Raw genomic sequence first — 14204 nt, 5'->3', positions numbered from 1 at the left:
GTGTTCTGCTTCTGACATGAAGCATTTCTGACAGGTGTGGAAGGCAAAGTTTATTCTATGGGACAACTTAGATTCAAACAAAAGGTCAAATATCATGATTACCTAGAAGAGCAGCAAAAATTGGGAAGCGGTTGGGATTAAGATCCAGTTGTTTAGCCACCTCGTGCATTAGGTACTGGCTGGTTGTGATGCTTTTTCCATTGCGGCTCAGTTTGAGTGCGTGAGCACTGAAGTAATACGGGATATTGCACAGTGCATAGTCTGAGTCATAGGCGACCAGACCATGGAATCCATTTTCACGGCAAAAACTGATGACTTCTTGATGATGATCTTCAATGCTCTGTGCAACCTGTAAATAAAAATAGAACATGCTTTTCAGTAAGACAAATGTTCAGGACAATAATCAGCATTATGGTGAATCTAGCATCAGATGTATATTTTTTCATATGTGTGCATTCTAAGATAAAGAGTAGCACAATCTCCTAAACAAGTCAAAGTTTAAATTTCCCTCCCAATAGGCCGCTGCCATTTTTGCTCAGGAATCATCCAGGATCAGTATGTACTTTTGGACTAAAGCAGCCCATAGATCAGTCAATGTTTTTTTTCTCGTTCAAACAGCAAATTGAAAGAAAGAACAAACTTGAATCCCCCAACCACACATTTGATGTGCACGAGGAAGACCGCCCCACTGAGCTAGTGTATTCTGACAGTGGGGTGAATTCCCGCAGTGCCCCTGGATGATGCAATTTTTTGCGAAACGCGTAGGGCTGAGCGATGCGCTGACGTCACCCCTTACGAAGGAATTGTGCCCAGGAAGGACAAGTTTGTCCGTTTGCGTCCGGCGCATCGGACTTAAGGCTGATCTTTCCTTTGTGCTTTGTAAGTGCATTTTTGTTTTTATATTTGAGTTATATTAAAAGGTTTTACGCTATTGGAGCTTCATTTCTTTTGCATGGAATTGGCACATATGACCTAATATATGGGAGATAACTAAAGATACTTGTTTGACAATCTGGTCATATCGGTGGAGGGAGGAGAACAGCTGAGACCCTTCTGAAGTGGGAGATATCTATTGTTACATGCTGTTGGTGACCCTCTGTAGTGGGGGGGTCATGGAATTCTGGTAAGGAGTAATTTTGGCTGTATGGTGGTGGATCAAGCACTTGCTACACAGTAGAAGATTTGACAATTTCATCTATATTGGACTCTGTTGGAATTTAAATGTTTATATAATTACACATTTAGTGTTCACTATTTTGTTTTTTATTTTTTTGTTGTTTATTTTTTCGTTGTTTACTGTGATCAATTATCCTATAACCCTTAGAGCCGGTTCACACAGCGGGCGATGCGAGGCGACACGACTCGCCTCGCTCTCGCAAGTCGCCCCCGTTCTGTACAATGGAACCGTTCTGAGAGGAGCGACTCGAGTCGCTCCGACTCAGAAAAAAGGTTCCTGTACTACTTTTGGGCGACCTCGGGGCGACTTGCATTGACTTCTATACAGAAGTCATCTGCAAGTTGCCGCTGAGGTCGCGGCGAGGCAAGTCGGAGTCACCTCGCCTCGCCTGCAGTGTGAACCGGCCCTTATTCTTTAGGACTGGGGGTAATAGGCCTATTTTTGCACATTATTATTGAAATTTTGTCTAATGTTTTTTACTTCATTGAATTTTATGTGGGTTTATGATTCAGCGCAGCTTACTCAATTTTTCGTGAATTCCCGCATTGTCAGTCCTGCCGACTATAGCCGGAGTGACTAAGCAGAGAAAATCTGACTGGGCAGTTGTACAAAAATGAATTGGTAGATTGACTTTTGAACAAACTTCTTGCCCATACATGGATCGAAATTCAGCCAGTCCCTGCTCAACTGGCCAAATTTCGATCCATGTACAGCCAGTTTAAAAGCAGTTGTAAAGCTAGAGGGTTTATTTTTACCTTAAAGCGGTTGTAAAGGCAGACTTTTTTTTTATCAGAATGCATTCTATGCATTAAGATGAAAAAAACCTTTGTGCAGCAGTCCCCCAATGCTTACCTAGCCCCATCTCGATCCAGCGATGTTGCATGAAAGACTGGGCTGTCCAGGACTCCCCTCATTGGCTGAGCCAACAGCACGGCACCATAGGCTCCTGCTGCTGTTAAAGTTAGTGAGCCAATGAGGAGATAAAGGGGGCAGGGTTGGGCCATGGCTTAGTGTCTGAATGGACACAGGGAGCTGCAGCTCAGCTCTGGTGCCACCATAGCAAGCTGCTTGCTGTGGGGTCACTCAACAGGAGGGAGGGGCCAGGAGCACTGAAGGAGGACCCGAGAAGTGGAGGATCTGGGCTGCTTTGTGCAAAACCACTACACAGAACAGGTAAACATGTTTGTTATTTTTAATGGAGAAAAAAAAAAAAAAAAACATGGGACTTTAGTATCACTTTAATGCACTGTGTGCATTAAGGGGAAAAACTTCTGTGTTCTGTAAAACCATTGCACAGAGCAGGCAAGTATGTGTTATGCTATGTCTGATATGTTTGTTATTTAAAAAATATAAAAATTGTAGCTTTACAATCACTAAGACCCCTTTCATACACACTATTTTTAGCGACCGCTATTAGGCTGCTAGCGGGGCGGTTTTAACCACCCGCTAGTGGCCAAAAAGGGGTTAAACACACCCGCAAAACGCCACCGGGGCGGCGGTTTGCCAGCAGTTTCACAGAACTGCCTCATTGATTTCAATGGGGAGCCGCGGTGGAGGAGTGGTGAGTTCAACGCTCCAAAGAAGCTGCTGCCAGAACTTTTTCCGACGCCCTGCCAGCGCACCGCTCCAGTCTGAAAGCCCTCTGGTTTTTACACTGGAGTGAATTGAGCAGCTGTTTTAGGGCGTTTTTTCAGGCGATATTTTTAACACTATAGCGCATCAAAACGCTCCAGTGTGAGATTGAGGAAAATCTTCCTCCTGCATGCGGCAGGCAGAATATATCCTTCTCCCAGACTGCACCGCTCATCCTAGAGACAGTTGCTTGCCTGAAAATCAAGAACTGCTTTTTAATGATATACATGTTAATGAAAAGTTCTTATTTTCAATCCTAACAGAAACAAAAACAAAAACAAAAATTGAAAAAGGTAACAAATTTTAAACCCTTCACCATTATCAAACATTTTGTTTTTTTGAAATACACTTTTAGTCAGAGGCTGGATACTAAGAAGACATTTTACCCCAACTACAGCGACCCGAGGTGTGCCATGGTCGCATGGAACAGTATGCATAAAAGAGGGGAAAAAAAAAAAAAAAAAAAAATGCAAAAACTTGGTATAGCAATGGAAAACTTGAAAAATCAGAGTAGCAAAAGCTTGTTTAACTTCCTCATGGGGATCCGGAATATATCAAATGTAACAAGATGATTTCCAACGTCCCATGTATTTAATAACAAGGATGGGACCCCTTGCATGGATGCTGAGGACGCCCCCCGATCCTAAAGGAATGACCCGAAAACTGTTTCGGATTTAATTCCAAATTAACAAGCAAAATTCTAACATGTAAGATGAACTGCCTGGAAGCCAGAGGTTGCATAGGGAAAGAGTAATGGGCTATCGAGATGAGCCACTGCAAACATGGAGGAGAGCTGTAATTGATAATGAAACCCTGACCGTCTGCCAGTTTTTATTGTTGGGTAGTTGAAGTGAAAAGTGATCAGGAAAACTGGTGAGACTACCCTAAGGAGCACCAGTGCATTGTGGCTGGCTTGGGATACCTCCCCGGGTCTGAGGAAACTTAGGAAGACAGCAGCCTTGAGGACAAGGCTGGGACCTGAGCCAGAAGATGAAAGGGACAACAAATCTGAAAGCCCATGGAACATCCAGCTGGAGATTGGCAGATGTGTCAAACGTGACTGACCCTGACCATTCTGTATACCTTTCAAAATGGCTTTGATGGGATGAGCCACAAAAAAGGATGGTCTATCAGGATCCTGAAGTGACAAAGTGCTGAATACCTGAGAAGTACAACTTGATGGTATTGCATAAAAGGGACAACTCGCCATCACAATAGGCAGTGAAAGCCAACATGTATGACACCCCCAAACCAATTGCAGGGATAGAGAGTCGTGAATCTCCAAAAACACTTCCAAGCCGTCCTGTATGCCGATAGTATTCCTGGACAACACAAAATTTACCAGGTTTGCAGCCTGTACCCCAACTGTGACTAATCCATTATCAACGTGGAAAAAGGAGGAACGGGCTTGACCACCAGATCTGCTTCTGGATTCTGTAGGAAGAAATGCCGGAAATCAAACCGAGATAAAAGCATCAGCAGCCACATTATAGACACCACTGATAAACTCGCCCTGAAAATGAAAATTGTGCATGAGGCCCAACCATGTCAACCTGCGCATGAAGGACATTAAAGGAACATCCGGGTTGCTCCTTTATAAAGATAATTTCGGCTATAGCAGAATTATCGGTAAAGAAAATAACTGTGTGACCAGACCAAGCGGGACCCCGAGTGATTGCTGCTGCGACTACTGGATACATTTCGAACAGAGCAGAAGTCTGAGCAAACCTGGATATGTTGAAAACCCTCGGGGGGCCATGGACCGGCCAATCATTGACACCCAAAAATTACTGCAAAACCCACTGAGGCTGCGGCATCTTAAAAAATTCTGGGGGACATGGCAGTAGGTAGATGGATAAACATGGAAATACTGTTCCAATTGCTCAAAAACTGGTCCCACATGAACAGATCAGCACAAGCATCGGCTTGTAACCTCACAGCCGAATCTGTGTCCTGGCATAGAGGTAGGAGAGCCAACAACCTAGACACAAATGACCTGCCCTAAGGAATAATCCTCACGCCAAAGTTGAGCATGCCTAAGCCCTTGTACACACAGTCGGAGATTCCGACAACCAAATCCGTCGGAGTAATTCCGACGGATTAATTCCGGAAGAGGTCCGTAAGTGATGTTGCATACACACGGTCGGACTAAGTTGTCAGAAAATCCGATTGTACATAACGTGATGACATTATTTCGTTACGACAGGACTACGTTCAGGCTAGTAGCCAATAGCTTTGGTCTAGGAATTTGATCTGAACATGCGTGGCACTTTGTCCCTCGGAGTAGGCTACACATGATCGGAGTATGTCCGATAGGAGCATTTTGTCGGAAAACTTGGTCTGTTGGATATTCCGACAGAAACAGTCCGATGCAGACCACACACAGTCGGAATATGCGACAAAACGGTCTGGACACATTCCGTCGGAATCTCCGACCGTGTGTACAAGGGCTAAGAGTGACTGCAAATCCTTCCCAGAGCAAACAGGGGACCTGACCAGATTGTGAATGGTGCCTCGAATCCTATCAAGCTTCTCTTGAGGCAAACATGCGATTGGTGTCAAGGGTAATACCTAGAAAAGGTAATAACAGTGGAAGGCCCTTCCACCTTATGGGCAGCTAAGGGAACGTTTAAGTCAGAAAACAGTTCTGTGAGCGATTCAAGATCCTTGGGAGACTGCGCGGGGCTCTCGAATAGCAAAAAATCGTCCAAATAATGAATGACCTTGTGACACCCTTTGCGATTGGACAATATCCAATTGAGAGCTGAGGCAAACATGTTGAAAAGCCACAGACTACTATTAGACCCAAAAGTCAATTTTGTGGAAAATAATACTGTGCATGCCATTTGAGGGCATGCCAGAGGGTCGGTTTGCTGGGGAGAAGTTTAAAGGCATGCGAAATATTGGCTTTAGATAACCATGTGCCCCTACCTGTCTCCAAAATGCACTGAATGGCCAATTCCATATAGCAGCGAAAATTCTTCTGAAGCAATAAGAGAATTAAGACTAAGTGTGTGTGAGGAATGAGGAGCAGACAAGTCATAGACTAACCAATGTTTATTTGAAAATTTACCCTTAACCACACTGATGGGGCTAACCCTCAACATACTAAAAGGTGCAGCGAAAAAAAGCCCTACGACAAATCCCTTTGGATAATTTGATCTGTAACAATTCATCAACTAACAGGGCATTATTGGCAGCAGATAACAGGTTAGTACATTCAATAGTCTCCAAAAGGTAAAGTGATGAGGCCCGTATGAAAAAGTCAGAAAAACTCTCTACGAGAAAATGCCCGAGAGCTGGGGATGGGTGGTGTTACAACCAGAACCCTAACCTGGAAACATTGACTCTACTTAGTCAAGAAGAACTGGACAACTTAAGGTGACAGGAGGATTTGGGGTGTGCCCTGAAGCAGTTGGCACAGATATGAAGTAGTCTGCATTGATTGTAGTTACAGGCCATATAATTGAAAATGATTACACAGCTGAGCCTTGCCTAGTGTATGGGTCTGCCCAGTTTGTCTACCTGATCCAATGGCCCTGCGGAAGATCCACTGGACACCTGCCTGGTAGAACCTGTAGGCAGGGAATGCTCCAGATTGTGATACCAATTGGTGGTGTGAGCTGATGACTGACAGTGGCCAGATGTTGGAGATTTCTGATTCGCAATGTATCTGCAGAACAGTTCCATTTCAATATTGCTCCAACATGTGACCATTTGAAACTGCGCCCGAGTAGCTGCGACCTTCGCAGAAAACGTCCGGTTATAGTCGTAGAACGCAGAGCCATCGTATTTGTCAGCCAGGTCCACCACCTTGTTGAGCTACAGGTCCAACTACTCTCTCCTGCCAGGACTAACAGCACAATTGACATCTCTACAAACACCAAAGGAAAGAACAAATTCCGCTAAGTCTACGTTTAGTTTTGAGAACCACAGAGACTTCCCCACAAGCAAAAGACTTGTTTTCGAAAAAGTCTTGTGAAGCTATGAGCAGGGACGCCAGGTTTATATCCTTTCCCTCCAAGATATCCTTTTTTAGGTTGGCAGGGAAGTGTGCATGGTACACAGATGGGAGCACTGATAGTGGCGAAGGAACAGCGACAGGTAATGGCATGCTGGTACTACCTGCAGAGGTGCCAGCTCACACAGAGGCTATAGGAGCAGCAGCAACTTCCACCCTGGCTGGGCAGGCCTCCATCACATCCATCTCATCTTGCAGCAGTTGAACTGAAGTGGAGAGAGTGTTTAGCACTGTGTGAATCTGGGTCAGTGACGTGAGCAAAGACACATGCTCTGCACTAGTGGATGGCTGCGGCTGGGATGGGCTTGAAAATAACAGTCTAAACAACTCCGCTTTCCTGCCCGTGGCCGAGAATGGAATGCCCCTGCCTTGGAGCTCTGCTATGAGCTTTGGACTAGTCCAGTTCCTCAGAGAATGGGGTGCTACTGTGCTCTGAACCCCTAACGGGAGTAGGCAGGATGAAGGCAAATTTGTCACTCTCCCAAATGTGTGACATTTTCAAATCTGAAGAAAAACCCAACTAGGAGACCATCAGACCCTGAACGTAAAATGTAGAATCCACGCAACATCATGATGTATGCATTTAATAAAATGATGGAACGAACAAGCAGAAAATCAAAACCTGAAAATGCAACATCAAAATCAGACACCATCTGAACAGAGTGAAATGTGAGCTTTTTGGTGGGAGAAAGACGGGTGAACCTGCAGCGGAGAAAGAAATCCGTGAACCCCCCCCAGGCTGATGCATGGCCTGACCTGCCTGTAAGATGTGACAAGTTGCTAAATGCCGTGACAGTGGCAGCCCAAATGAGGGGCTAACGTGGCCACCAAGCTATGGAACTACAAAACTCAGCAATCAGCCTGAGAACACCAGTGCAGTTCCCAGGACTGAGGCCTCTGGAGCTGGTGTGGCCGACAACTAACCCTGAACAGAGTGTGACATGTACTTAGTGGCAGGAGAAGAAAGGTGACCCTGTGTCAGAAAAAGAACTAAAGGCCAGTGAGACCCCCCCCCCCCCCGTATGTGTACCGTATGAAGGGGTTGGAATCACCAGGCTACGTGAGCCCTACCATGCCTGACCTAATCGTGCTAACGTACGTGGTGTGGCAACCCAACTGAGGGGCTGAAATTAGGCCACCAAGATGTGGAACTACAAGACCCAGCAGTTGCATGAGTGATGCCAGTGAGGTGCCCAGTGCTATGGCCCCTTGTTCTGGGATGCTGACAGCTAGCCAAACTAACACCATACACGTGAGGGTCAGGTGACTAAGTGAAATCCCCCAAAGAAAATGGTGCAGCAGACCCTGACAGAGCCACCTGCAGTGACAGATGCCTAAATCACTGGGCAAGTGACCCCTCCCCCACTCCATGGTATAGCACCTGCATGCCTTCCCCCCCTGCCCCCCCCCCACCTTGACATCCTGGCCCCACACTTACCTTAACAGACCACTGCGTGCTTAGGTGCAATACCCACAGTAGGTAGCTGTACCGATAGCCGAGCCGTATTAGCCACCAGAAGCAAGCTGGAAATGAGGAGCGCGTCCACCCAGCAAACCTCCCCCCGATACCTGGAAATTACGACACCGAGTCCTTCCCTGCACAATCCAGACCAAGTCAAGATACTCCCGTGATACATGCGCTGGAACACATCTGATTAACAACTGAAAAACACCGATCAGGTGAAAAGCTGGCCGAAGGGCAGAGTGTCCGCACTGCCAGAAAAAAAATCACACGGAGCTTGAACCGGAAGTGACGCGTCGACTGCTTCCTCCAAGCAGCCGACGAGTGTGTAGGGAAGGAGGGGGTTATAAGCCCCAGACTCCTCCTACAAACTCAGGCTAGCCAAGGGCCAGCCTTTTAACTGGAACACAACAATGTACTTTAAATTGATAACCAGAAAAGTACAAACCAACATGATGTACACAGCTGGCCTAGGTTTGTGGTCAGCCGGTCTTGCTGTGAAGTCACACAAAAGACAGCCACCAGAATAACCTGTGGTCAACATTAAATATGCCTGCTCATACATACTTAGTGCAAAGCTAAATACAATCTTATGACTGCTAGTTCCTTATGTCCTTGTTTATCTGTTCCTAAATTGCCATGACTTGGAGGAGAGCCCAACAGTCTACTTCAACTTGGTCATCTCATACAGCAGACAGACAGAAGATTATTTTAATTTGCTGAAAAACTTCCCAAATTCCCGTCTCCTATAGCCATCTTCAGATTTGTCATGACAATTAATGGAGAAGTCCAGCCTGAGCTCATTCAGCTGGGCTTCTCCTAAGGGTCACAGGAGTGCAATTTGTTTTGCATTCCTGTGATTCTTTTCAGCGAACGGTCTGAAGTCCGCTCTCCGCTGACGTCACCAAGTTCAGTCCAGGCAGCGCATCATCCCGACTTGGGAAGTCTGGATCCGCCAGATGCCCGGACTGATGGCAGTCTCAGCAAGCCGCTTAGACAGCCATTCCCCGCTCCTCCTCCAAAAAAACACATACATCTCTTTTAAGCCTGGTACACATGGGCTGAATGTCGGGAGACATCGGCCGGTTAAAAAAAAAAAAAAAGCCAACATTCGGCCCATGTGTTTGTCAGCCTGTCCGTCAGAAGCCAGAGATTTGGAAAACCAGCAACCGACGACTCCCAATCGGAGTGTTCTGGTCAAGGAGGGACATTTGTTTTAGTGTCTGCATCCACCCTGAGCTACGAATAGGCAGCAGGACCAATATAACCATGTATAAAAAATCCATACCTGGAGATCATCTTTAACGTGTTACTAGAGCATACAAACTGGTGTTTCAGTATGAAACAAAAGGCCCTACAGTGGGAGTCATTGTGATGATAATGTCCATTTTTTTCCTTGGTAAGGGTCATATTTCAGTTTGTATTTTTTTCAATGTTTGAAAACTAATAAAAAAATGAATTGGTACTTAAACTGCTTCAGTCCATCGTTAACCATCTGTTGGCACCTTTCTGGGTATTGCACTTCTTTTAGTTAGTATACAAAGGTCCTGGGCTGACATCCTTTATATTTAAGGAGTTGATGGGGTGTCAAAATTAGACAAAGGCGACTCCCAGATTGTTTAAATCAGGGCTCGACAAACCCCGGGCGCCAGATCGCATTGGCGACTAGAATTTGTGATCTGGCGCCTGGGGCAGCACAGCGGGGGTATCCTGTCTCCTTCCACCCCCCCCCTGGCGTGATCGTGTCGGGCCGCGCCGCCGCCGGCCGGTAATTGAGGCCGCGGCTTTGAGGCCTTCTGTGGTCCTATGTTTAGTTCTGTAATCTGGCGCCATCTAGTGGTGGCTGTTGGTATGACAGCCAGCGATGCTAATGAAGCTTTCACTGCCCACCCATCTCACCTTTACTTAGAATAAAAAAATAAAAAAAATGTGTGTGTGTGTGTGTGTGTGTGTGTGTGTGTGTGTGTGTGTGTGTGTGTGTGTGTGTGTATATATATATATATATATATATATATATATATATATATATATGTGTATATGTATATATATATATATATGTATATGTGTGTGTTTAGGAGTTCTAACAACCTAGAGAATAAAATGGTGGTCGTTGCAATACTGTCTGTCACACCGTATTTGTGCAGCGGACTTACAAGCGCATTTTCGGGGAAAAAGTCTTATTTTTTTAATTAAATATAACAGTAAAGTTGGCCCAATTTTTTTATATTGTGAAAAATAATGTTATACCGAATAAATTGATACCCAACATGTCACGCTTCAAAATTGCGTCCACTCATGGAATGGCGACAAACTTTTAGCCTTTAAAATCTCCATAGGCGACGTTTAAAAAATTCTACAGGTTGCACGTTTTGGGTTACAGAGGAGGTCTAGGGCTAGAATTATTGCTCTCGCTCTACCGAACGCAGCGATACCTCATGTGTGGTTTGAACACCGCTTTCCTATGCGGGCGCTACTCACGTATGCGTTCGCTTCTGCACGCAAGCTTGGCAGGACAGGGCGCATTTAAAACATTTTTTTTTTCTTATTTTAACTTTTTATTTTTTCACGGTGCTTTTAAAAAAAAAAAATTGTCACTTTTATTCCTATTACAAGGAATGTAAAAATCCCTTGTAATTGAAAAAAACAGGACAGGTCCTCTTAAATATATGAGATCTGGGGTCAGAGAGACCTCAGATCTCAAATTTACACTAAAATGCAATAAAAAAAAAAAAAAAATTGTCATTTGAAAAAAAAAAAATTAAAAAAAAAATGTCCCTCTAAGAGCTATGGGCAATGACATGGAGACAGGTGGGGGGGCCGCGCTATCCTCCCCTCACTCGTCTCCATGTCAGGCCAGGGACAGGTCTGGATTGCCGTTACCGACCTGGCTCCTAACTTTTTTAGCTGGCTCCTAGATTCCAAGCAAATTTGTCAAGCCCTGGTTTAAATATCTATTATCTCTGGCACACACCACTGCTTTATCACAATTCTTCCTTATTATCTGTAATGTAACTGGTAGCAGAGACTCCAACTGCATTGTGGGAAGCAGGAGAAAGCATGCCTTAGCTTTGACGTCTCTTTGCAAACTGGGTGTGGATATCTGATAGAACAGTAATAGCATGCAGTCCCTATCATCTCTTGGCAGGTTACACTGGCAAATCTAGGGACAGTTTTTACCATCATTCCAAAAGGGCCAGCAATGTCAGCAGCCACAAAATGAGCCAGGCAAGGGCCAGCAATGTAAGCAGCACAAAAAATGTGCAAAGGGCAATAATGTGTAACTATAACCTCACTTCACTATGTAAATGGAAAATCTGACCAGTTGCTACATGTCATTTATTACCATCTGGGCATTATTCTATTGTCTTATTTCTTTGGAAGGCTGAACATTTTAGGAACACTTGCATTTCCTGCTTGCATCACAGTATTCCATTATGTTGCTACATCAGTTAAAGTGAAACTAAGCCCTCCTTTCCAGCCAAGGAAGCTGCCATCTTGGCATCTGTCTGACCTTCAACAGTCATTATGCTGCACCTGTAATCAATAACACCCGCCATTTGATGGTTTGATAGTTTTGTTGAGCACAAGCAAATGTGACAGTTAGCATTCCTGTAACTTTTTTGCAACTGTTAAATCGATGGGTTTAGTTATGCTTTAAGCCCTGGTTCACATTGGTTTGATTTGACATGTCAAATCAGCGGCAATTGCACCGTCCTAAACGGTGCGGCGCTGCATCGATTTTAAAAAGTAGTTTCTGTACTACATTTTGTGATTTGGGGGTGCAATTTCCATTGACATCTGTGCAGAAACCCGCACAGATGTGTCTGAAATTGCCACCAAAATCGGCACTGACATGCGGAAGTGAAATTGTGAGAGTTCAGCTGAACTTGCACGGCTTCATTTCCGCAGCTCAATGTGAGCCTGGGCTCAATAAAACTCTGTAGCAAAATAAATCTTAGAATGCCCAATTTATCCAAGATTCTTCAATTACTGCCACATTTCAGATGTTGCTTACACTTAAACACCCACCCAACCTTGTTTTCAACTGTACTTCCAGCCAGGGTGATACAGGAAGCATAGTAATCTTTAAAGGAAATTGAGATCACCAATACGTTGCTAAACTAACTGGCTCTCTGGAACTATTCAAATAATTACACAGTGCAACTGCCAAACAGTGTGTACAAACAGTTCCTTTCATACAAGCAAGAGTGCGTTATAGGAGGTCTGGGAAATCCATCTGCAGTCAGACAGCAGAAATAAATCTATAGGCCCCCTCCAATGTGTGTCAGCAGAACCTACCTGATGAATAAAGTTGACCATACATGGATCAGTTTTTTCATTCAACCAGCAGGTTGAGAGAAAAAAAAAAAAAAAAAAATTATATATTTTATATATATATATATATATATATATATATATATATATATATATATATATATATATATATATATATATATATATATACATATATACACATACATACACAAAAGTCTGCTCTAAAAAAAAAAAAGGTTACAGGAGTAACTTTGGTGCATTTTCGGAGCAGAGGGCAGCCCATTCAATTGAATAATGTTACTCCAAAAATGTGGCAAAATTATAACGTGCAAAAAAAATAAATATAGTGAGGCTTTTACTTGGACGGAAAAATAAATAAATAATGTAGTAGGGCAGTGGACAGTGTCAGTAGTTTATTATTTTTGTATTTTTTACAATTTTATTAGATATTTTTATTTTTAGAAGCTTTGGTGAAATATCAGCAGGGGGGAATCTGCGCTGCACAGGAACACCCGACACACCCCCTGCGCACACCTATGGCATGACTCCAGATCAACTTTCTTTGCTAACAATCTGCAAGCTCTGTTTCAGTTATGTTGTGCAATAGTCATCCCACCACAGGGGTCACTGTGGCTGAATTTTCATGGTGTTGACTTGCACAGGTCTCTTATTGTAGACTCACCACTGCACCTTTGTTCTTGTTAGAGACCGAGTTATAGGCCATTTTATTGCAAGTTAAAATGTGTAAGCGATTTTTAAATATGTCTTACAGTTAACTTTGCCGGTCACAGAATGTAAAATTCTGCTACTTACACAATTTAAGTGGGGCTAATAACACCCTGACCCAAAAGCTGACTGCTTGGCAATTTGCCAATCATCAGATATTGATTACAGCAAGTTAGAAAACCCATAACACACAAGAGATCAATAGCTGCTGACTGGCAACTGATGCCAACAAAAGCTGCCTTGAGCATTATTGGACTTATTTAACAAACCAGCTCAAACAGGGCCAATAACAGATAGCACATTAACCCACAGCAACCACTCCAATGTGTGCTTACAGAGGTCAGTGTAGTATTTTGCCAATTGGCCTCTTCGGGTTACTGTACTTGGCTCACTCTGGTCAGTCAGCATAAGAACATTCCATTCAGATTCTAAAATGTAACACAAATACAGTACAAGAAACGTATCATTGTCTGGGTATCAATAAATATGTACATAACGCGTTTCCCCACTGTGTATAGCGCCAAATGCATTTTTACACTCCGCTTTCCAGCCCGACTGCTTTAACTTAAAAGGTAATTCCACTTTCATGAAAAAATACAACAGACAGAAAAAAAAATAAAGCATATATAATTGCTACACAAGCCATGTAAATTAGGCTTAATGAAAATGACCCTTCCGTTTCAATCTGCAACCGCTGCTGCAATTTCCTGTAAAATTCAATGGAATATGGTAACCTGGAGGTGTTCTGTAAACTGTTGGTGTACAGAACGCCCTTCAGATGTGACATTTCCTGCTTGTGTGATTGGCTCATAGATTTTCTCAGAAGTCTGCAGTAAGATACAAGTTTTAGGCCCCTCCTGCAATTGGAATTTTTGGTTTTGATACTCCAAGTGTTAAATACTCCTACAGGG

The 14204-nt window shown here is 43.8% G+C and overlaps 1 protein-coding gene across 1 annotated transcript in view; it reads right to left on the bottom strand.

Annotated features, from left to right (window-relative positions):
• The window catches only part of FAM120A (family with sequence similarity 120 member A), a 119601-nt gene that overhangs the window by 80139 nt on the left and 25258 nt on the right, over nucleotides 1-14204 (bottom strand). Inside the window, exon 2 of the mRNA XM_077452097.1 lies at nucleotides 103-349. Coding sequence (XP_077308223.1) covers nucleotides 103-349 — 247 coding nt within the window. The remainder of the gene's footprint in view (nucleotides 1-102; nucleotides 350-14204) is intronic.

The sequence above is a fragment of the Lithobates pipiens genome, unplaced genomic scaffold, assembly GCF_037356315.1.
Source record: "Lithobates pipiens isolate NorthernLeopardFrog02 unplaced genomic scaffold, aLitPip1_a1.2 Scaffold_23, whole genome shotgun sequence".
In the NCBI taxonomy this organism is placed as follows: domain Eukaryota; kingdom Metazoa; phylum Chordata; class Amphibia; order Anura; family Ranidae; genus Lithobates; species Lithobates pipiens.
This window is presented reverse-complemented; position numbering and strand designations above follow the sequence as displayed.